General features: G+C 38.1%; 2 protein-coding genes across 6 annotated transcripts in view; one reads left to right on the top strand and one right to left on the bottom strand.

The window, feature by feature from the left end:
• Nucleotides 1-13889, top strand: part of cpeb3 (cytoplasmic polyadenylation element binding protein 3) — a 114146-nt gene extending 100257 nt beyond the window's left edge. For 2 of the 4 annotated variants that reach the window (XM_063071726.1, XM_063071725.1), the window contains exon 11: nt 8411-13888. In XM_063071726.1, the coding sequence (XP_062927796.1) occupies nt 8411-8638 (228 nt within the window). In that variant the 3' untranslated portion in view covers nt 8639-13888. Of the gene's footprint in view, nt 1-8410 lie in introns of all 4 variants that reach the window. The other 2 variants (XM_063071728.1, XM_063071727.1) reach the window with 1 other exon arrangement.
• Nucleotides 13890-17900: 4011 nt separating this feature from the next.
• The window catches only part of btaf1 (BTAF1 RNA polymerase II, B-TFIID transcription factor-associated), an 88384-nt gene continuing 80567 nt past the window's right edge, over nt 17901-25717 (bottom strand). For both annotated transcript variants that reach the window (XM_063071732.1, XM_063071731.1), the window contains exons 37-38: nt 20226-20396; nt 17901-18641 (exon numbers count right to left, since the gene is read on the bottom strand). In XM_063071732.1, coding sequence (XP_062927802.1) covers nt 18501-18641; nt 20226-20396 — 312 coding nt within the window. In that variant the 3' untranslated portion in view covers nt 17901-18500. The remainder of the gene's footprint in view (nt 18642-20225; nt 20397-25717) is intronic.

The following is a 25717-nucleotide window of genomic DNA, read 5'->3' on the forward strand; positions in this document are numbered from 1 at the left end:
TGAGGACTGAACCTCTGCACCTCTCTTGGGCAGAAAATTTCAAACATTTCAAAGAATGGCTGGCTCTGTTTTCAGACCAATCACTGATTTTTTTGGGCACCCCAGCCGTGGGAAGGCCACATACGCAGTTTGAAGGCCATTTGATACTCAATCAAATTGCAACATCATATCTTCACGCTTGTATTCAAATCCTCTCACAACAAAGACCAGCATACTTTGTAATTGTTTGTTGTACTGGAACATCTATTTTCAGTGATTGGTGTACAAGGACACCGGTCTGTCTGTGAATAAAGAATCCTTTCATTTTTCACTAGGTGAAAAATATTCCACATTTCCAGGTTTGTGTTTTGCCATGACTTAATCTTTTTTCCAATTATATTCCCATGAGCTCCCCCATTCTGTTACCATGTCCTTGTGTCGTCTTTGCATGCTCCATGTCACTCGATTGTGTATCCTTAGCAAACTAGTTTCTTTTCTCTTACAGGAAACAGATTGTGAACTGTTTGGGAGTACATCCAACTTGCCATAGCTCCCACCCAAAAATGACCTTTCAACTCATCATGTTTCTTTTGACAGCCAATATATTGCTCCCAGTCCCGAGTAAGGAAGGGGAAAGAAGGTAGAATAAGAAGGTGGGGGGGAGTGGAAGTGGAAAATTACCAGAAGTTGGAGAAATCTGTGTTCATCCCATTAGGTTGGAGGCTAGCCAGATAGAATATGAGGTATTGCTCCTCCAATCTGAGAGTGGCCTCATCATGGCAGTAGAGGAGACCGTGGATCAACATGTTGGAATGGAATGGGGATTCAATTTAAAATAGTTGGCCACCAGGAAATCCTTCGCTGTGCACCTTAGCGGATGGAATGAAGGTGTTCGACAGAGCAGTCCTCTAATCTGCATTGGGTCTCACCATTGCAGAGGTGGCCACATCGGGAGCATCAGATACAGTAGACGACCCCAACAAGTGAAGTGTTGCCTCACCTGAAAGGAGTGTTCGGTGCCCTGAATGGAGGTGAGGAAGGAAGTGAATGGGGTGTACAGCATTTCTTTTGCTTGCAGGGATATGTGCCAGGAAGGAGATTAGTGCAGAGGAACAAATAGACAAGAAAATCATGGAGAGAATTATCCCTGTGGAAAGTGGAGGGGTAAAAATGTGTTTTGCGGTCGGATCCTGTTGAAAATGACAGAAGTGGAGAATGATATGCTGGATGCAGAGGATCATGGGGTGGTAGGTGAGGACAAGGGGAACTTTATCACTGTTCAAATGGCAGGAAGATGGGGTCAGTGCGGATGTCTAGGAAATGGAGGAGATGCAGGTGAGGGCAGCATCAGTGGTGGAGAAAGGGAAATGCCATTCTTTGAAGAAAGAGGTCATCTCTGATGTCCTGGAAAGGAAAGCCTCATTTTGGGAACGGAGTGGTGGAGATGAAGGATCTGAGAAAATGAAATGGCATTTTTGCAGGGTACAGTGTGGGAAGAGGTGTAGTCAAGATAACCGTGGGAGTTGGTAGATTTATAAAAGATATTAGCGAACAGTTTGTCTCCAAAGATGGGGACAGAGAGAATGAGAAAGGGGAAAGAGGGGTCAAAAATGGACCAAATGGATGTATGGGCATGGTGGAAATTGGAGGCAAAATTGATGAAATTGATCAGCTCAGCATGGATGAATAGAGCAGCATCAATGCAGTTGTGAGTGTAGCACAGAAGAAGCTGGGGAGCATTATCACAGGGAAGGCTTGGAACATGGGATGTTCAGTGTCACCAACAAAAAGGCAGGCATTGCTGGGGCCCCATGCGAGTGCACGTGGCTGCACATTGAGTTTTGACAATGTGGGAGGAGCAGAAAGAGAAATTGTTGAGTGTGAGAACCAGTTCCGCCAGATGAAGAAGGGTGTTGATGGAGGGGAACTGGTTGGATCTGTCATCAAGTAAGAAGAGGAGAGCTTTAAGACCTTCTTAATGGGGGATAGAAGTGTGTTTAGGGACTGGACATCTATGATGAAAATGAGGCAATCAGGGCCAGGGAATTGAAAGTTGTGGAGATCGAAAGGATGTGAGGTGTTACCTTCATCTGCAAAATTGTGGGGTCTTCTGCTGTAACTGGTGCTCCTGATGCAGCTGCCTCTGTACTGGTGAGATCTGATGTAGATAGGGGGATCGCTTTTTTGAGCACTTTCGCTCTACCCACAAAAAGCAGAACTTCCTGGAGGCTAACCATTTTAATTCCAATCCCCATTCCAATTCTGACCTGTCAGTCTATGGCCACCTCCACTGCCACAATGAGGCCACTCTCAGTATAGAGGAGCAACACCTCATATTCCATCTGGCTAACCTCCAACCTTGATGGTATGGACATTGATTTCTGCAATGTCTGGTAATTTTTTCCCCCTCCCCCTTCTCTCTTCCTCAATTCCCCACTCTTACCCCTTCTCCGTACCTGCCTATCACCTCTACAGTTGACACTCCATTCCTTTCTCCCATGGTCCACTCTACTCCCCTAGCAGATTCCTTCATCTCCAGCCCTTTACCTTTTATGCTTATCACCTCCCGGCTTCTTGCTTCATCCCCCCTCCCCTCAACCATCTGGCTTCACTTTCTAGCTTGTACTCCTTCCCCTTCCCCTCACCTTCTTACTCTGGCATCTTCCCCCTTCCTTTCTAGTCCTGATAGAGGGTCTTGGGCCAAAATTATTTCCATGGATGCTGCCTGACCTGCTGAGTTCCTTTAGCGTTTTGTACATGTTGCTCTGGATCTGCGGAGTCTCTTGTTTTTATAGCACCCACTTGATAGTTGCTCAAAAAGACTTGGCCCTTTTCTAACAAGATTTCCCTTTCATAAATTCTTTTTGATTCTGCCCATTCCTTTTCATGTTGTCATGCTTATCTACCACTTCCTTAATAGAAGATTCAAGTAATTGCCCCACTGCTGATGTTGGGCTAGCCGTCCTGTAAGTCTTTGTGTTCTCACTCCTTCCTTCCTTGAATAGATTTGCTACCTTGGAATCAATAGATTTTTGCACAATGTGAACCAGGACCACTACTGATCCTGAACCAGTTACCATAGTCACTTCTCCTTAAACTATTTGGAATGCAGGTTATCTGGTTCCGGGAATTTGCTGATTTTCTGTCGTTGATCTGGGTTGCATAGTTGGTATTAATTACACCAATACTTTTGTTGTTGTCATTTTCATTCAACTCCTTATTTGCTCTAGCACCTACCGATCTCCATTATTTCCAGGGGTTGCTCTGATTTGTGTTTTTGTGAAAATCGGCAAAAAATAATCTCTCTTATTTTTATTTTTTAATTGTTTTCATTCAATATATTTATTCCAGTCTGTCTATAATTGCCCAAATTTGCTTTTCCTCAGTTTTTTTCACATGTACTCCCCTATGTAAACTTTGAGTCTGTTCTTTGTATGATTACTTTCCTCTCTTTCCTTATCAGTTTCTTGATCTACTTTTCTGAACTCAGGAATGTTGTCAAACGAACAATAAGCCTGAGGACTGGGAAAATTTCAAAATCTTCTCCTTTTACTTAATTAGTGAGGGCTTCTCGAAGGATCATCACTTGCCGTGGTGGAGAGGCTTGTGAGTTCCTAAGGTCCCAAGAGTGATGCTGTCTGAAGTTCAGCTCCTGGTAGGGTCACCCAGGACAGTAAGGTAAAGGGGGAGGGTCCAGACAAAGAGCGATCCCACCAAGACTTCCATGGCGGAGTTGGCGGAAGATGATGACACATCACAATGACAGGGAAGACGGAGGAAGACTGCAGCCGTGAAGGGGCATTGCATACCACTGGAGCCTGACCCCGATCTGTTAAGGAATGTATGGTGGCTGTCTGTGCAACAGCCTCCCTATATGGAAGCTTTGGTAAGGCAAGGGTTAAAGGCAACACCCAGGCAAGGATGAGTGCGGTGGTGGTGTGGTCAAACCTAGACAAGGGGGACTGGAGGAAATCTTGCTTACTGCAGACAGATAGGTGAGAATGACTCTGGCAGTGTTTAATCAACCTAGAAGAATACACTGTAGCTTCCCTTCACACAGTAGATGGTGCCAGAGACGGACAGCATAGCTTGCTAAATGATGCTTTAAAAAGTCAAGTTTCCACACATCACTCAACTTCTTCCCATTTACACATTATCCAGCAACTTTTGCATCGTGACAGTACACGCAGGTAACACCAGTTTCGGTATTGTACATAAATATTTCCTGAAGCTGCAGGCTCCTGACCTCACATGAGCTTTTGGTGTAGCAGTTTCTGCTGTTTCATTAGGCCATTCTGGTTTAAATGAACTAGCATTTCTCTGGCGCTTCACGCCCTTTTGCTTCTTTGGAATTCAACATAGCGAATCAATAATTTCTTCAATAAAAACAGTATGAAGAAGCCAGTTCTAAAATCAGCAGACAAATCATCGCAAACTCCCTGTTGTTATCACCGTCCGCATCAGAAACTGGAAAAGGAACGGTGATTGTGTACGATCATGAAATATACGAAACATACCAACGAGGCTGAGAGTGACAACCTTTTGTGTGCAGTTTAAATTCCTTTGTGTGCTAGTAGCAAAAGATGTGTGCGTGCGCACACACACACACACTTTAGAGGGAACATTGATTGTAAGAGTGTTTGCGTTGTGGGTCCAGTTATTCTAATTAATTTATTATCAGTGACAACACCCACTTTAAACAAAGTCACCAACTGTCATTCTCCGGTAAGGGAATCTGCCCTAATATCCTGGATTAAGTCCTGTAGCGGTCAGCAAGTAGTGAAAGGGATAGGATTGTGAGGTCAAGAAGCCTCTCAGAATATGTGGATCTCAGTTCTGCCTGTACAGCCACCTGAAGACCCACCAGTAGACAATCCTTCAGGAGAACATTATATTCAACTCGAGTGATCTTACTACCAGTGGGTGCTGGGCCACCTTTTCTGTTGGGATTTTGTGGAGGGATATATATTTGCTGTAAACTATGCATTTTTAATTTAAATGTTATAGATAGTTTCTGATGCTTCCACATGCAGCTCCCTCCTAATGATTCCCATTCATTTAAAATTTTAAGTAGATTCAATTAAGAATTAAATAAAACAATTTTTCCATGTACTCTGTGACCAGAATTTTATATCACATTGTTACATTTTTAGACCTTTATTTTATCCTGAGCCTGTCAATCTTTTTTGCTAGTTTTGTTCTGAATGTCTTGTGTAGTTTTGTACAGTACTTGTAAATCAAGAAAGATGTGCCCTGACTTTGTGATCAGTGACTCATTGTAAGTGGCGGCTAACCAAATTGACGTTATAATCTGTCTTGCATCAGATAGATGGAGATGGTAGAACAATTGTATAGATTTGTTTGTGGAGATGTTTAAAAATATGGTACCCAGTAGAAGTGGTGATTGAGCTGTGCCATTTGATGCAAAGTGACACAGCCAACTTATTGATTGACAGTAGGACTGTGGAGATTAATTTTTAGCTTTAATGCTATCAGATCTCCAGGTGCCCTTTGCAAGGATTAGTCCTTCTTGACTTTACAGCTAAATGAGACATGGACGAGGAGGGTGGACTTGACTGCTAACTAATATTTCAATGTCATCTATTCATGTTAATAGAAAGAGACTTGAAACGGAGTAAGCTGATGTTACAACCTGTCAATTTATTATTTATTTATTGAGATACAGCGCGGATCAGGCCCTCCCAGCCCTTTGAGTCACGCTGCCCAGCGATCCCCCGATTTAAGCCTAGCCTAATGACAGGACAATTAGACTACCACCCATCTTTGCCGTGTGGAGTCTATGTATCCATGGGGAGGATGCACAGACTCCTTACAGATAATGTCAGAATTGAACTCTGAACTCTCAACGCCCTGAGCTATAGTAGCACAGTGCCCCTTTTGGCTAGCTGGCTGGTTGGGTTGGGCCCTATTTTTAGCAAATGGAGTATACTGTCTTGGAAAATTGACTTTTAAAAAAAAATGAACATATTGTTTCCCCTAATCAGGCTACACATCCTCTCCATGGAAGTATTACTCTAGCGAACAAGTAACTTTTCATATTAAAGCAATGGATAGTAGATTAATATCTAACCATCCATACCAAATTGTCATTTTTCAAAGATGACAACTAAACAAAGTTCAAGGTGAATTTATTATCAAAGTACATAAATGGTACAATATACTACCTTGAATCTCACTTTTGTAGGCATTTACAAGGAAAAAAAGGAATACAATAGAATTTTACAAAAAACGGTATATAATCAAAGACTGGCCAACACCAATGTGCAAAAAGAAGACAAACTGTGCAATTAAAAATAATACTGAAAACATGAGTTTTCAAAGAAGAGTCTTTGAAAGTGAGTCTGTAGAATCAGTTCAGAGTAGTGGTGAGTAAAGCTGTTCCTGAACCTGATACTGTGAGACCTAAGATTTTCATACTTCTTACCTGATGGTAGTAGCAGGAAGAGGGCGGGGTTTCTCGATGGACATTGCCGAATGGTACTACTTGAAAGGTAGTAGACTGTATCGGGTTGTTGCTTGCCATAAAGTCGACAATATTCCGGTATCCAGTAAGCCAGCATTATATCTCAGGAGCCTGGCTGGAGGATATTCTACATCCTATCAAAGTACTGGTTCTTGTGGGGTCAGGTAGCTCATATTTTAGTTTCATTCTTAAAATGCACTGTTTTAAAATTCTGCCTCTGATCATTGAATTAATTGCATTGTAAACAGTGAAGCAAATCATTCAAATAGTTCAGAATTTAGCATGCCGTCTATCCAGATTTTGGGTATGTGTGTGATTGAATGGCTTAATTAAACTGTTGAGCAATCTGATTATCTGAATGCAAAATAATGGTTTGGTGGTAGAAGACAAGCTGAGTGTTTTAGCAGTATGTCCTCCAGGCATTGAGCAAATTGGATCTTTATGAGCCAGATTTTTTGTTAAAACTAATATTGTATGAAAATTAATGATATGTAAAACTCTTGTATGCATACAAATTCATACAATTAGTACTTTATCATTGAAAGATACACGAATCTAATTGAGGTGTCATTGGTCCATAGATTTTTAAAGTCATAATGTAATTTGTAGATGTACTGTATGTCTAATAATTGATGCCCATTTTCCCGATTTTGATAATTTATCAACAGCAACTTTGGCACCATTGAAAAGATAACACATGACCAATCTCAGCATGACAAAGCCATCCTCAGTAATATTTAGAGGCCAGTTGCTAGATTGGGTGACCTGCCTTATGGATTAGTCAATGATATTTGACTAACAGTGTGAAGTTGTATCTATTATCCAGCAATGTATCTTTTGCCAGCGTGTCTTCCTTAGTTTTGATCTGTTGTTAGGGCAAAAATTGGGAGAACAATGGTATGTGGGACAAAATAATATTCTGTTTCATGAAACTTTGCTTGGAGGAAGCAAGGGCACGTGTTAACATAGAGGTAATAGTTAATGCCTATGAAAATAATGGCAAATAATTTTATTGTTCTTGCTCAAAGTTGAGCTAAGAGTTGTATATATACTCAGTGGCTATCATATTAGGTACCTCCTATACGTAATAAATTGGCCACTGACTGTAAGTTTGTAGTCTTCTGCTGCTGTAGCTCATCTACTTTAAGGTTTGACGTGTTGTGCTTTCAGAGATGCTCCTCTGCACACCACTGTTGAATGCCTGATTATTTGGGTTACTGTCGCCTCCCTCTCAGCTTGAACCAGTCTGGACATTCTCCTATAATCTCTCTCATTAACAAGGCATTTTTACCCACAGAAGTGCCACTCACTGGATGTTTTTTTTGTTTTTCACAACATTCCCTGTAATCTCTAGAGACTGTTATGTGTGAAAATCCCAGGATACAGCAGTTTCTGAATGCTTAACCCTTCCTGTCTGGCACCAGCAATCATTCCACAGTCAAAGTCAACTCTTCCCCATTCTGATGTTTGCTCTGCACAACTGAACCTCTTGATCCTGTCTGTATGCTTTTATGCGTTGAACTACTGCCGCTTGATTGACTGATTAGATGTTTGAATTTATGAGCAGATGCACAGGTGTACCTAATGAATAGACCAGAGTGTATATTGAAAATTTGACGGAAAATGTCATATATATCTATATGAGCACGCCATGCCATATGTTTTGTGGTGTAACATGATATTCGGGAAAAATTTTGGGTCCTAAATAAAACAGGGAGAGAAACTGCTTTTAATTGTTCCACAAACTAAACATTCTGGGAGCTTGTGGGTAATGGACTTTCATAAATATTCAGGAACATCCACTTCTATCTTCTGATGGTAGATTTGAAATGTGCATTGTACCAGCTATAGTACATATAATAAATACATAAATATGTTCATATTTAGCTTTCTAAAGATTGCTTTATTATTCAGTAAATGAAAATATTCTCTACCCTTCTGTCACAGGTGGAAGTCAAGCCATATGTCCTTGATGATCAGATGTGTGATGAATGCCAGGGTGCCCGTTGTGGAGGGAAGTTTGCTCCTTTCTTCTGTGCCAATGTTACCTGTTTGCAGTATTACTGTGAATACTGCTGGGCAAGCATACATTCACGTGCTGGTAGGGAATTTCACAAGCCTCTTGTGAAGGAAGGAGGCGATCGCCCACGTCACGTCCCATTCCGCTGGAGCTGAAGCGTCTTAAAGTCTGCGAACACGTACTGGAGAGGAGAGCGCTGCCTCAGGGCTGAGAGGGTTCTGGAAATTGGTGCATTCTTCCTCGGATAAAGAATGTTTGTTTTTGTTTTTTTTTTGAAGTCACATTACTGAACTTGTCCAAGATTGTCTGGTATATAAAAATTTCAGAGTATCTGTACTGAATCTGCACTTTGGCTCTCAAACATTTGCTTGGTACCTTTTTTGTTTTGTATGGAACTTTGCATTGTGATTTAGGAGTTGTAGCTGATAAAACATCAGCCACTGTCAGGTTGACGCTCACGTAACTGTTTCCCATGACAGGAGCATGCACTTATTTTCAGAAACTTAGACTTGCCCCTAGAAGACTTACCAAAGGTAACACACTGTAGGTGGCATATGTAGCAAAGCATTCTTCTCAAATATTCAGCAATTATACATTTTGGATCATTTAGTATACTAGTTACCCTAAAACAAGCCTTTTTTTGCTCTCCATTTTGACTTGCAAGAATAATACCTCATAAGCTCAATTTGATTTTGCTGGGGTTTTTGGTTAGGTCTTTCTTAGTGTTATGTAAATGTATGCTGCAATAGCTTTTGCTGCTAAATAAACGGTATTGCAGATATCATAGTACTTTATCAGGCTAGGGTTATAAATAATTGTGGAGCATAATGCTGTCAGGAAAAAATGCAGTATAGCATGGAGAAAGCTCCAGAGGAAGGTCAGTAGTTTTGACTGCATGTTTACTTAACCAGGTTGCTGCATGCAATAAATTTTGTGTATCATGTCTCTTATATCTGCTGACAACCTGCCCACCAGTGCACAAAATAATAATGTAGGCTACAAAGAAATTTCAATGTGAGAGAATTGGTTAATAACTGGAGGAAGGCATGCCTCAATGTAAATGCTTATGGAGCTTGAATCTGTGTCCATCAAAGCATTAAGGATATCACAAATACTTATAGATGTAGGATATCTTGAAGTTATGTTGATGGTAGGTGAAGTACTCTGCGGTGATCACTTATAGTGCAATTTTTATATAGTAAGGTGATTATGTATAGTACTGTGATTTAAAAGTAACCGTTGTAATGTCTGACATAGAAGTGATGCTTCATAATCAGTGTATTAAACAAAGTGAGCTCAGTTTAAAAAAAATATTCTGCTGCTTGCACCATTTATATAGCTTCAGACCTGGTCCAGAAAACCAAAGAGCTCATACACTACCAATATATTTGTCAGACTGACAAGTAGGCACATTAGGAGAGGAAACTAATGCTAAAGAATTGTCTGCACAAAAGTCAAAATGGAGATGTCTGCTTTCTGGTTCAGAATAAACTCCCCAAATCCCTGAGTATATCCTGCAAAGCTTGAATTCTAATAAGATCTGCTAACTAGTGGACATTTTTTTAGCATGTACAGTGGGGCTGCAGATTTCAACCAAACACAGGCTAAGTGTACCAATAGTGGGGGTTTGTACACAGTGACCTTCAGCAGCTCTGGGGACAATCTGACTGGATATGACACCGCATAGTAGATTTGATACTAATTGTTGAGTCATTTGTGTGTTGTGATGTCTGTTTGTGTCCAGTAAGTCTTTATTTTCTTTTTTTAGTTTATTTTTTTCAGTGTTTAGTTGCAAGTATTGGCATTGAAATTGATTTTTTTTCGAAAAAGAAGAAATTACTTTTTTACTGGTAAATTGCTTATTATCCCTTTGGAGGTTAACTTCTGGGCTTTTTGTGATATTGCTTTCTTGCCCAGGTATGTTTTTCTATATGTTTTTTCATTATCTGTATAAGACATTTGTTATGCACTACTTTTTGTATCTGGACAGTTTTCAACAGTCAGCTGATTTTTTAAGGCGTGCTTTCTGACTGACATGATCTTTTGCAATACCTCAATTTTGAAATATAGGAAAGAAATTGATATTTTCTAAGTAAGTTTATTCTAAAAATATATATTAATTTAATTCTGCAAGGAAATGATTTAACAGATGGGTAATTTTATTTTTTTCATGCTTATTTGCTTTTTTGGAAACTGAAGGAGCTAGAGCTTTATAACTTTAATATGGAGAATTGTAGTTAGCTACAGTACATGACTTTAAAGAAATTCTACCTAAATGTGGAAAAGTGAACATTTATAAACCGTTTTCCCCTTCTTAATATAATTTAATGTATGAATTTGAAAGCTGGAATGTAAAGAAATAGTTTAAAAATGGCTTAGAATAGACACATCTCCATTGGTGCTGGAAGCTGTTAGAAGAAAGTGAAATAAAAAAAAAATCACTTAATTTGTATATTTATCATTAATCCTTTAAGTACGACTGACCAGAATTGTGAAAGAATTCTTCTGTTCATGTTATTTTTGTATGGATATCTTTTTATGTTAAGTTATAACATGCCCCAATTTGTTTACTTGTTAATGAATATAAATGAGGTCCTTCAGATTGAGAATGTTATTTCTAAGGTGTTCAAATTGTAACTTGATTAAGAGCCCCTTGGTGCAACAGGTCCATGTGTGGCCTTCTCTTGATATTGGAGACTTGAATTAGTCAATTTTGAAGGCTAACTTAACCTCAACTCTTTGTTGTAATGTGCAATACTGTTTGTACTGTTTGTAAAAAAAATCAAAAGCATAAATCTTTATTGAAGATTTATTTTCATTGCAAACTTTAGACATTGCGATTCACTAAATCATTTTTCTACTGTCAAATGTGTAACTTTTCTTCATGCTAGTATTTTTTCAATAGTAATGTAGCCTTTGTACTGATACAGATATTCATTGTTATTTTTAGAGAGATTTTTGCTAAAACCAGAGGATTTAAACATATTTACATATTTTTCATTTTTATTTTAGTTATTTTTCTTTACAGACTGCTTTTCTCACCATAATAGTCATTTCTGGGAGAGACTTTCATATCTGGTCAATGTCCAATATTATTTTGTATTTTTACTTGGAATAAATTAATTTTATGATGCTAATTCTTTAAAGTTTTATTTTCAGTTTTGTTATTTTTTTGGAGCTGAAACATTTGTAATATTGTTACTAAAGTGTCTAGTTTTGAAATGCAAAGCTTCATGTATTAACTTGCTGAAGTGGTTTACAGTAGTGTGGTAATGACAAACGGCTGACAATGTAGAGTGATTGATGTAATTGAATGAATGGGCAATAAAACGATCAGAATGGAGCAGACAAAATGTTGTGCTATTGTCAAAGGAGTGGGGCAGGGGTGGGGAGGGGGGTGTGTGGGCATTGGTGGTCGTGTGCGAAACCTTTAGTTGTATGTGGGGAGTCTATCTGTCTTGCTGAGTGATAAGGCATGGATTTTTGGAGATGGGAAATGCCTTTTTTTTGTAAGGCTGGATTTTTTGCAGCAACCACTTTTTGTACTGCTTTGTAGATCCACTTGATCTTCTTTCTGTTACTAACCTATCTTTTCCTCTCATTCTCAGTTAGTTGCTACAGAGTTGAAAATATGCCACCAAGTATTTATAAGTGCAAGTGATTACTATATACCCCAAATGGGTAGCTAGCCAGAAATTGTAGGTAAATGTGAAAATTCTGCAATTTTTTTTTGCACAAAATTCATAGCTAATGCACCACTTTTAGTATTGAGTACATTCACGAAGGTGCTACTATTTAAAAAAATAGCCAAACTTTTCTGGATGTAGTTGTATTGGGGTATACAGTACAAGTATTTGTAACTTTGCTGTTAAATAATGGAAAACATTTTTAGAGTGTTCAAAGCTAGGATGTCTGTTTGTTTCTAAACAAACTACTAATTTTAAATGTATCTTTTACTGTTCTCCTAGATTGTTTAGCTAGTACTCTTAACACAACATATACATTTTGGCTTGGACTAATGCTTGTACGGAACTGCAGTACTGTGACTAAACATGGAGCTCAATCAATGCTGCTACTGCTTACCAATGCTTAAGTTTGTAGTTTGGACTTTAATTTTTCTGTACTAACAAGTAAACATTATTAAACTTAGTTGTATGAAGCAGTAACATTTGTCATGATTTTGCATGATCATTGACGAGTGTTAGAATGATCTGCAGCTGTTATTAAAACCACAAAAGCCTCTTATAGCCTAATTGGCTGAAAGCTCTTGTGTGCAAAATATCTTGGGTCCTTGAACATTGAACTTGCAAAACAGCACCATCTACAGGCAATACTCAACTATTGAATTCTCTGCGTTGATTATAGTTCTGCTGTGCTTAATATATGGAATTTACTCGGAACATCAAATTTAAACTGGCCAGTTTAATAGTCAATTGTTAATAAACTATCAAGCACAATGGCAAACTTATAATTTCTCAATAAAGTGACTTACAAATACTGTTTCCAGTTCCAGTGAATGCTAGTGGCTTAATTGGCTCTGCACACTCTTCCCTTGTGTAAGAGTTATTTTTCTCAAATTCATCAGCTTCCTGCAATCATAAACTTGTGAACTTGAACAAACTTGCATAATACACCGTCCTTGAGAAATGGTATAGATATTACTATCACATTTTCAATGTAGTTAATTGTCATGTTGCATTTACATGGTAAGAATTCACACTTTGAAGTTTGCACACTAAGGAACAGAAACTATTAATATAATTTTAAAAATTACATTTCTGCTATACTTTGTTAGAATTATGCCTAAATGGCTCTTAGTCTACTGAGCAATGAGCAGTAGAAAGCAAGGAAAGAGGTTTCATCAGTGTACTCATGATTACTGCAGAGTGTAACGCTTTTATTGGCCATTCACATTCAAACTCAAAGGGCACATTTAAGACAAAATGTGAATTTAGTTAGAGGTAGGTCTACTGGATTGAGGCCATAAATATAGAGCCCATACAAATAATCTAAACAAAACTTGTTGTATTGGATTATTTCCTTCACTTTTCTGCTCTAATTTCTCTGCCCTCCCCACCTCAAATAAAACCACTGAACTGTGAGCATCAGTGCAAAATACTTCTATCCAAGGCTGGCACTTTTGAGTAATCAATTCCAACAACAAATGAAAAAGAATGTTAAAAATTGATTATGTTTGCGTGTGATTGAATAGCACAAATGTACTTTGGCTGTACCGAACTGTATACTATATTCAGACATTCATAATAAAAGTCCACCTGAAGGACTTGAGCTGTGGTCATTTCCTTCAATCAATAACTCATTGTAAATTCCCTTTGTTTTGAGTAGTTGCCCTTCATTACTAAACTATATTGGATGCAAAGATAAATATTATTCCAAGCACCTGTTCCTTTCAATAATTATTTTATTTTTACTTTCCTCTGTGACCTTTGTATTCATCTACGTATGCTGCACAATGATTCTTCCACATGCAAAAAAACCCATCAAACTGCTAAGCTGTTCCTTCCCAATTGAGAAGCCATTAGGTTATTTGGGCTTGGCAATACCAATGATTAATAAGTGGTAACTGCTATCCATTAACTCCTGAACTGACATTACAGCCCAAAATATTTCAGGGATAAAAAACACACAATCCTTCACAATTAAAAAAAAAAATCACTTTTATCCTTAGTTCTGTTACCAATTCTCCCATCTGTGTATTTTGACCTATCTGAACTTCATCTCTCAGATACAGTAAATGATGAATTGGACTTGCCCATTCAGGGGTAGATTTTGTACATTTCCTATTCAAAGAACTTGTGTTCACTAATTGGTGACTGTATAATCAATTGGTAATACCCACATAATTTCAGAACATTTTTGGATAAATTTGAAGAATAATCTGAGTGGTAGAAGCGTGACCTCATTATCTTGGACTTCCATGGAATAGGGTCTCCTGCAAAGATCTGTATGTAGGCAGCTGAAGACCGAATGCAAACAACTGAAATGAGGTAAGAATAATGGATATTATATATTTTCCAAAAGAATTAGTGTTGCCCTTTTTTGATTGAATGATAATTAAATATTGCTACAAGATAGCATTTTTCCATTAAATCAAAATTCCACATTTTTATGACTTGCAATCTTCCTTTTCCAAAATACCATTTTTCATTGTTGGTACAAGTCCAGTAATTTGAATGAACTCCAGTACTTTGTGATTGCACATTGTTATTTTTTGGAGTCAAGACTAAATGTAGATGAATTTCTTCCCATTTAAAAGTTATATATTCTGTTCATTCTTCAATCTAACACTTCAAAATGTAGATTTTATATTGCTTAGCTAATGGCAACTCCAGAAATAATAAGGCAGAATAACAGAGCAGTTTAAAAAAAAAACAATAACACAAATTAAAGAGCGGGGCAATGGAGGAATAGACATCAGCAGGATGATGAAGTCACAATTTGCAAACTCAATTTAAATACCTATACAGGAAGATTGACATAAAGTGACCAGATGTAATTTTCTTAAATGTGTAAAAAAAAACCCCCAGCACATTAGACAAGACAAACTGTAATAGTATTGATTGGAATAGTATTTAAATAAAATATTAAAAACATTAGCTGATAAGGTAATAGACCCCTCCATAGCACAAAAAAGTTGTCTGAGGAAGTCTACTGTTCATGTTTCAGGTCAGGACCCTTCATTTGGATAGAGTACAGGGGAAAGATGGGCAATATAAAGAGGTACGAGTGGGGCAAGAAATGGCAAATAATTGGTAGATGCAAATAAGGAGTTGATTTTATTGTTTTTGTCAGATCCTTTGATATCATGGAGATATTCAACTAACAATAATTTCAAAACATAGGTAACTCTAATCTGTTGAAGATTTGTTTATAAATAACGGTAATTTTCTCTACTGTACATTATGCATGGACTTTGGGCTCCATCATGATCTCATTGGATCTCCACAAATCACTCACCGTGAACAGAAAAATGTTTACTTATTTGTCACCCCTCTGTTGCACGTTTTCAAACCCAAAAACAAAAAGGTTATTTAAAAGCAGCTTGTTTTAAACATTCACAGGTACCAATTAAAAGCACTTTCCTTTCTGGCATATTACTTACAGTAAAATTTAATTTGAAGTTATGATAATTTAAATTTTGTTCCTTCCAACACATCTAGAGAGAACAAGCAATTTAAATCTTGTTGCAAAAGTGAAGTTACAGCTTTGCACTCATTGTTTAAAACAAACACACCGATCCTGCCAAAGCACTTAATAGGATTTTTTTTTTTCCGTTTTGTGAAATTTGACTTTTAAGCAACCTTCCGTCCAAACCTTTTTTTAAAATATAAAGTTGTTGTTTAAAGCACTTAAGTAACTAAACCCTTCATCAATGTGCATAATAGAGCCAAGGAAACAAGAATGTAGTTTTGAGAAGTTGAACAGTATGTGGATTCTACCACTATAAGATATAAGTTGTCAAGATCAGCATATTAAAACATATTCCAGCTCATATGGAGTTACAAAACCAGACTGCATTAAAACTATAATAATTAATGTCTTGTATGAAAGCAGTGGAGGAAGATGGTCGGCAAATAACAGTATCAACAGCTTTGCTCTTCATTAACTTTAGTGATCTCAGAATACAGACATCAGATTGAGTTTTAACTTAGTGTTTCCCTGGAAAACTGTTAATACTCTTATCAAGGTTACAGTTGGGAAAGACAGCAGAGCACCACACCCTAATTCAAGTTATTATCTTTGAAAGGGGAAGGAAGGAAATTAAAATGTAAAAGAGTAATCTAAAATAAGTAAAAAATTAAAAATGAGAAATGTTCAAGTAAGTCTAAAATCATCAATAGCAGCCTCCCTTTAATTTTGTTTGAATGCACTAATAACAGAATTACATTGGACTGCCCAAAGATTGAGGCTTAAGGATTTTCAAATTAATAACTACTAAAAGGAATGTCTGTGAATGCACTTTTAAAAACTTTTGAACACTGTAGCATCCTGATCTAGAATATCATGAATTTAGGCCATGTCTTCAAGTTGTACATTCAACACTAATGCAAGTTGCCACGTCACAGCTTTAACATCAGATGGCTATCCCCTGCACTGCACTAATCAGTGTCTTAATCATACCCAGTCAATTCCCACATTTCTATTCTGGTTCCTTTTTTTCCTTCTTCAGAACCATACCCTCCGTCTTTTCCTTTCCTTTCCTGTGCGGTTTCCACTGCTTTCAAAGCAAAGCCACAAGCACTGCATGTTATGTTTTCAGGATTCATCAGGCTTTAACTATAAGTTTCTCTCTGGAGCTGTTGCCTGAATATTAGCATTTTGTTTTATATTTTGGCCCTTCATATACAGTACTCATCTTCTCCCATTCCAAATTATAATAGATATAACAGAATGCAAAACAGTTATAATGAAAAATAGAAACAGCTGGAAAAACAAAGGTTATGTGGGTGAAATATTTGCTTGTACTAGTTCCAGTTTGTCATCTTATAAGAGCATAAGAAATAGCAGCGGGGTAGGTCACCTGGCCCATTCAGACTGCTCTGCCATTTCAATAAGATCATGGCTGATATGGTCCTAGACAGAGAATTCCACAGATTCACTAAACACAAAATAATCTGCAGATGCTGGGGTCAAAGCAACACTCACGACACGCTGGAGGAACTCAGCAGGTCGGGCAGCATCTGTGGAAACGTCGACCGATCTTTTCCACGGATGCTGCGCGACCTGCTGAGTTCCTCCAGCATGTTCTGAGTGTTGCTCCACAGATTCACTACTCTCTGGGAAAGGCCATTTCTTCTCATCTGTCCTGAATATATTCCCTCAAATCTTAAGCTATGTCCCTAGTTCTAGTCTGACTTGCCAGTGGAAACAGCTTTATAGTTTCTATTTTTATCCCTTTCATAATTTTACATGTACAAGATCCCTCTCATTCTTCTTATTTCCAGCACTAATAGTCCCAGGTGACACAATCTCTTCTCATGGGCTAACCTTTTGTCTCCGGAATCAACCTCTACACTCCTTCCAAAGTCAATATATCTTTCATTAAATAAGGAGCCCAGAATTACAAGTCCCCATTACCTTGATGAATGTAACATTCAGTGAAATTTGGGCTCTGACCTTGATCCATTACACAGTTAATACAAAAGCCCATGATACAGGATCTACCTGATAAGATCCTTAACTTGAAAAGCTATTTGATTCTCTCTTCACAGATGCTGTCTAACCTTGTATTTCCTGCATTTTATTTCTTCTAACCTTAAAGGAAGTCGGTGTCATAATCTTCCTCACTGAATGATGAATGACAGCATGAGTTTATTAATTCCATCATGGGCTCGCTGAAGTAATAGATGTAAATTACTTTAACATTAGAGAATGATCAACACATTGAAAAATTCAGAATTAAATCTTTCAATTGATTTTTATTTTTGACCCAAGGAATGCCATGAATTATAGAGGTTTCAGAAATTTTATTTCAACTCAAGTACAAAGTTATTTCTATTTAACATCTACAGTTATAGATCTGCAAGTAAACTGAAAGCCATCACTAATAGGCAGCAAAAAAAAAAAATCAGTCATTTTCCACTATGGAAAAAGTGGAGGTGGTCTACATTTTAAATTGATTCTGGTTGTGTGGTTGTGCACTTGTATACAGCAAATTGCTATATCGTACTGTGTAACAAAGTAATATTTTCCTTACTACAGGAAAATGTTTTCCTTAAGAACATTTTTTTCTGTACCCTAAGACACTGAAAAATGTTGCTTCAAGTATAACTGCGCTGAATAAATGTCTAATGCAAAACTGTGCAAACTAAGCAGGGTAACTATTTGCTCTACCTTTTCTGAACCATTGATTTCCAAAATATCCTTATGCTTGCTCTTTTCAATTGCCTGTATTTACACATTATTCTCAACATTTCTTTGTCTCCAAAACTTGCTGAATATCAGCAGAAAAATTTATGAAAGGCTCATGGCTTTGTTGAGATTATCCAAGTAATTTTACTTCAGAGAATGCATGAAATTATCTAAATTATATTCTGTGTCATATTGTTGTTGATCCCAGAGTTCTCCAAGGTTTTCCAAGATTGCCTTCACAGATGACTTCTCTGTGGAACCAGATCCCTTATTTTCTTGGCCATCCTGAAAGTAAAAAGTGTAATCAGAAATAGAGGTATTTTGCATAATCAAAATCACAAATCAACTTTAACATAAACACTAACCTGCATTTCCCCCAAACAGCCCACGGTGATGAAAGTAAAAGCAGTATTACTTAAATTATGTTCCATAACAAATCTTGGCTAGAGCTGAAGCACTTGCTACAAACAGTATGCTGATCACCAGCTTGCAATTTAGATGGCAGTCACTAAGGAGGCAACTCCTTAGTTTTTTTTAAACCGTGCCCATGGTCTGCTCTTTTATCAAATTACTGTTTTGCTTTTCGCTGTTGTAACTATATGTTATAATTATGTGGTTTTGTCAGTTTTAGTCTTAGTTTGTCCTGTGTTCTTGTGATATCATTCTGGAGGAACGTTTGTATCATTTTTTTTGATGTATGCATTTCTAAATGACAATAAATGAGGACTGAATGTCCTCATAATCTAATCTAACTCCCCAGTCTGACAGTTATTATATGCATAATACTATCTGAGCAGTAGCAACTGATAGTAGTAGATTTTCTACATAAAAGTATACCACCTTTTGTGATTCACATAATATTGTGGCATTCTCATAATTATATTAATTCAAAACTGTCCAATGCCTTTGAGGAAAGTAAAGTGCCCAAATTTTTTCCATACACAATAAACCAATATTTTCTCTAAACATACAATTTATGACATTTCTACTCATGTTCATTTGAGGGAGAATGAATAAGAGTGCGATTTTAAAATTACAAATTCTTAGTGCTTTTAGATGGTGAATATTTTGGAAAAGCTGCTACTTCAGCTTTATTGAAAATGGTGATAAGATACAAGAACACTAAAGCTGTGGTTAACTACCTTGTCAGAGGTTCAGAGTCTCCATCAGGGTAACACTATCACATTCTAGATTTTAACCCCTTTCCACATTTACAACAGATAGATTGATGGAAAAGGAAAACAGATATTCCTTTCACTTGAACCAAATCATTTGGGGAAAAAAAAACAGCAAAAATACTGTTCATCTTAGTGGAGGCTAGAATTTACAGGCTCCTCAATATAAAGGTCTTGAGTGATGTCATCAATGGGAATATTGAGAGTGAGAGTTGGCCCACAACTCCAATATGCAAGGCAGGCCATTGCATGCACAAAAACTTAACTTAATTAAATGGAAAGATTTGATATTAGTTTCCTTTGAATTCACTGAGTACACACACATTAAAGAAAGACAGCATTAAACTAGTATATAGGTAACAATGTTAACGGCTTAAAAGATCTCCAAGCATTAGATGATTTGTTTTGGAAATTCATACTCTTGAATGAATGGTTGATTAGGATTAAGTGCAAGCACATTATAGACCAATGTGAAATTACAGCACTTGCCTTTCTAGAACTGCTTCATTATGCACAGGGAACCACACTTAAGCTCAAGCTAATATGACAGATCTCCATACCGGTGGTAAAATTAATTTTGATACAAGACTGATATTGCAAATAAATTTAATAATTCTTGACAAGTTTTCTTTTGCCTTTAAACTAATAAAAGTAAAAGATGTTTGGAGAAAATTTAATAATTTTTCAACTTTACCTTATCAAGAGTGAATAAATCCAGAAGCTGATCTGTTCCCATGCTCTGCAAACTTGCATTCTCTTGACTAATAATTGTATTTGCAATGCTCATTTTAAACTTCTGCAATCCCATAATTTTTTCTTCCAATGTTCCTCTTGTTATTAATCGGTAAATATTAACAACACGTTTCTGGGGAGATAAAGAAAAATGTTTAGGTTATCAAGTTAATCACTTTTCATCCTACACTGACATGCACCATGTCTTCAATGTTTCATTTCTATTTGCTTTACACTAGGGGTCGCCAACCTGTCGATCGTGATTGACTGGTCGATCTTTGAGACTTTCCCAGTAGATCCCAAAAAAAAATCAAAAATAAATACACAGATACTGTTATAATGTGAGCATTATAAAAGTAGGTAATACTAGTTAGGATAATGGTAATACAGCAATACTTTTGCTACAAAGCTGTTTGTAAAGAGAGATTGTTTCCGGGTTGCAGGGTTTTAGTTCCGTGCTTTCTGCCCAGTGTGCATGTGTGTAGCACCCCTGCCATGCACTGCGTTTTCAGGGTAGCTTGTGCTGCATCAAAGTGACCAATTAAATTAGATACATAGTGGGGACCACTGGATAAGAGTACAGACTGTCACAAACATCAGTATATGGCTTAGCACTCGCTCGTGATATCCTGATAGCATGGTGGAGGCTCCACGAAAGGCGGCAAAAACATACAAATTCCATCCAGAATGGGAAGAGGAATTTCTATTTACCTTGGTGAAAGACAAGTGTGTATGTATGTTGTGCCACCAAACACAAGCACTGACTAAAACATAGAATAGTACAGCACAGTACAGGCCCTTCGGCCCACAATGTTGTGCCGACCCTCAAACCCTGCCTCCCATATAAGCCCCCACCTTAGATTCCTCCATATACCTGTCTAGTAGTCTCTTAAACTCCACTGGTGTATCTGCCTCCACCACTGACTCAGGCAGTGCATTCCATGCACCAACCACTCTCTGAGTAAAAAACCTTCCTCTAATATCCCCCTTGAACTTCCCACCCCTTACCTTAAAGCCATGTCCTCTTGTATTGAGCAGTGGTGCCCTGGGGAAGAGGCGCTGGCTATCCACTCTATCTATTCCTCTTATTATCTTGTACACCTCTATCATGTCTCCTCTCATCCTCCTTCTCTCCAAAGAGTAAAGCCCTAGCTCCCTTAATCTCTGATCATAATGCATACTTTCTAAACCAGGCAGCATCCTGGTAATTCTCCTCTGTACCCTTTCCAATGCTTCCACATCCTTCCTATAGAGGAAATCTGGAGTGGCACCACAACACCAACCACCAGAAATTTAAAGACACCTACCCCCCAAAGAGCGCAATTCGTGCCAGGAAAGTTGAGGAGCTGAAATCGGGGTTGAAGGCCCAGCAATCGTTTTTCCACAAAACATGCTGCTCAAAATAAGGCATCATTTCGTGTAAGTCACCTTTTGGCTAACCACAAGAAGCCTTTTACAGATGGCGATTTATTCAAGGAAGCAATGGCTATTACCGCAGAGACTGTTTTTAATGATTTTAAAAACAAAAACAACATCACAACTGCAATACATAATATACCGCTTGGCCCTGCAACAGTGACAAGGAGGGTAGAGTCACTGTCAGAGGATGTGGATATTTTTTGCTACAATTCGATGAATCCCTGGATGTAATGCAAACTGCTCAGCTTGTTGTATTTGTCAGAATGGCTTTCCAGGATTTTACATCAAAGGAGGACTTCCTCACTCTTTTGCAATTAAAGGAGAGAACGAGAGGTGAGGATATATACAATGAGTTTAAAAAATGTCAGTGAAAATGATAACCCCATTCATAAACTGGTGGCAGTTAACACTGACGGGGCCCCAGCAATGCGCAGTGTGCGCGTTGGTTGTATAGCACTAAAAGTCAGTGCCTACTTCAGGTCAACTTATCTATGTGAAATTGCATTTTCACAGATGAAAAATTATTAAATCTAAGTACAGGAGCTGTCTTACTGACAGACACCCCACAGACTGTCTCAGACTGGCTGTCTGTAGTTATGAGCCAAATTTCAGGAACTAGCAGTAACTATTCAGCCCCAGTCATCACACTGAGTGCAACAGTCAAGTTTTATTCATTTATTTATCGTGTTGAAATAAAATTAAATAATGAAACTTAGAATTAAAGATGTGAAGTATTGTAATATTCTTAAAGAAAGATATGCTAGTTAGTGTTTTCTTGTTTGAATTAATTTGAAGTTTGACAGAAGTATTTTGTGTAATTCAAATACATTTATTCCAAATAAAAGGCCTCAAATTGGCAATACAATCTGAGCTGTTTTTTCTCTAAACGATTTAGCAGGTAGATCTTGCCTTTCACTAAGGTCGAGGTAGGGGATCTTGGGCCTAAAAAGGTTGATGACCACTACTTTCCACCCTCATTTTCCTCAGCCTTTCTTCTTCAAAACCAGTGTCTTGCAGATGTTGAATTTCTCTTATGTTTGTATTGTCTGATGTACATCATTTCAACAACTAGACTGTTTTCCATCTGAGCACTTTACATGTTGTTCAGTTGCTTCCTTCAATTGTACTCAACTTACCATTTCTCTTCTTCCCTTTATTTGTTTTATGTGGGTCACCTGAAATATCTTAAAATATTGGAGACTACACCCTGAAATACTACCTATTTTTCACAGATCCACAATAGCATGAGTGTTGTTTTTTGTTTAAAAAAGGTTAAATGTTACAAATCTTTCAAAACAGGGCGATATCAGTGTTTAAAACTGCATGCAAGTGAAACAACACAACAAATTACTTTAGTCTGAATCAGCCAAACAGTAGGCCACAATAGTTCGTGTAACAAATGATTGTAGGCTGAAGCCAAGTCATCAGATGTCCTCTGAAAATTGTCATTGGTTTTGGGGCGGGGGGGGGGGGGTACTGAATAAGCTCCCAGCAATGTGCATCTCAAATAGCCTCTGACAACCAAGTCCAGCTCCTGGCCTTCACGTGAGGTTTGTTACCAGGCCCAGTGGAACTGTTCTGACACGAGGAAGGTTGAAGGACGAAGGAGGGTTACCGGCACCTTAAAATCAGTCGCAGCAGGCAGATGGGGCCCATTAGCTGTGGTCGGGAGCTCATCTAAGAGAAGGAAAACTCTGATCTCAAATCTCTGCTGCCTAGCAGCTGTACCCACTCATGAGTAAACTCTGAGGAAAAATTTGGAGCTGGAATCTCTAATGCAGTCCTATGTTGAGTTCATCGGTGACTGGCAACTCCTATGACATCACTGGTGTCAAATGATATCAGTGTCTGCTATTCCTTTGGATTCGCCAGCTGCATGGAGGGGGCCGCCTGCATGGGCAACAGCTTGATCTCTATATCATACTGCCATAGTTTGCGCATGACAGCTAGGACACAACATCCATGGTCGACCCTGACTAAAGGAGGCCTACCTATCTACAGTATGCACATGCATTTTTCCAGTGTGTCCTCTGTGGTTTCAGTTCTTTTTATTCTATGGAAGCTTATCCGGTTTTGCGTTATTTGTATAGGGACTATCTGATTGGTTGATTCTTATCTAGAATGTTTCTTAGCTGTGGGCATAAAAAGAGCTTACCACAAGGCCCCACCAACTTCTGCTTCTCTCCCTCCACTTACTAGACCTTGTCACTATGTGCTTTCAATTTTTTTTTGTTCTATAGCATTTAATAAAATAATTGTGAAGCAAAACGCTTAATGCCTTTCTTGACTTCCAAAAGAAACTTAAGATTAAAATCAAAATGCCGCCCTACACTAATCTTCTGATATAAAATATTGTTTCTGGAGTCAAGAACAGGAAAATTTATGTTAAATTGCAAAACTTTTAGGGAACTCTGGTGCCAGTTGACTTCATATTTAGGAAAGAAATGTGATTAATTTTCTTTTCTGACCTACAACTTGAGTTGGAATTCAATCTTGACTGATAAAAGTAATGACACATTGTTCGTCTGTCAAAATTTATTTTAGGCTTTGATATTGTCTGGTACAAAAAAAAACTTCTGTATACTCCTGCAACTAGAATTCACTTCTGCTTGCTCCTTCATCTGGTCAGGAACACCAGATCCTACAAGACCCAACATCATCTTAGCAAAAGAGGTTGATGTCAGTGCTTTAGTGTTTTAAAAATTAGGGAGGGGAATTTACAAACCAATACAGATAGATCGTATTAATGAAACATAATATAGACCCTTGTACATAGTACTTAAAAATAAATGTGGAAGAAACTCCTGAAATATTACGAATTAAACCTATCAAATTTTGCACAGCAGAATGATCAGTAGCCAATACAAGTGACAGTGTGTAACACTGGGTATGATTAGGTAGAACAGGGGTCCCCAACCTTTCTTGCACCACGGACCGGTTTAATATTGACAATATTTCTGCGGACTGGCTGACCGGGCCGGGGGGGGGGGGGGTGCGGTGTTTGAGTAGGGTTAAACTCACCCCAACATGTCTTTTACAGTTAGGGTGCCAACTTTCTCACTCCCAAATAAGGGACAAAAGTAGCAGTCAAATACGGGACAGTGTTTACCCCGAGAAAGACTACCATGACCATGAAGCCTTGTGCATGCACCAGTGTGCACATGCATGTCCATGCCGATTTTTTCCCCACAAATCGGTTTTGACTTAATCTTCCTGACTACACTGTACATACATTATTTCTACTTTATATAGGCTGTGTATTTATCATATTATTCCTGCTTTTTCTATATGTTAGTTTTATTTTAGGTTTTATATGTTATTTGGAATGATCTGGTAGGTTATTTTTTGGGTCTGGGAATGCTCAAAAATTTTTCCCATATAAATTAATGGTAATTGCTTCTTTGCTTTACGCCATTTCGGTACGAAAGGTTTTATAGGAACACTCTACCTCAGCAGGGGAAATACGGGACAAGGGCAGTCCCGTATGGGACAAACCAATTTAGCCCAATATATGGGATGTCCCGGCTAATACGGGACAGTTGGCAACCCTATGTTCAAGTTCAACAGTGCGTGACAGGGAATGAGGAAAGGTGCAGCTGACTCATATCATTTCACATCGCCAAATCATATCATTTCCTCGCGGCCCGGTAGCACATGCTTTGCGGCCTGGTAGTTGGGGACTGCTGAGGTAGAACACTAGTATTGTGTGGCTAGATCTGCTAACTCCATCTACAACAGTGGTTCCCAACCTGGGGTCCATGGACCTCTCTGTTAAAATAAAGGGTCCAGGACATAAAAAGGGTTCAGAACCCCTGATCTACAACTTTGTAGTTGATACCATTGTAGGCAGCTGTATCTCATATGATGATGAGTCAGAGTACAGGAAGATAGCAAGTACAGTGCATTACAATTTATCCCTCAATGTTAATGAAACAGCTGGCCACTGAGTACTGGGGGGAGGGGCATACTAACTCCTGTCTATGTCAACAGTACTGATGTTGAGAACTTAAAAGTCTCTAATATCACATAAGCCTG

Source organism: Mobula hypostoma, chromosome 19 (genome assembly GCF_963921235.1).
Source record: "Mobula hypostoma chromosome 19, sMobHyp1.1, whole genome shotgun sequence".
Classification (NCBI taxonomy): Eukaryota; Metazoa; Chordata; class Chondrichthyes; order Myliobatiformes; family Myliobatidae; genus Mobula; species Mobula hypostoma.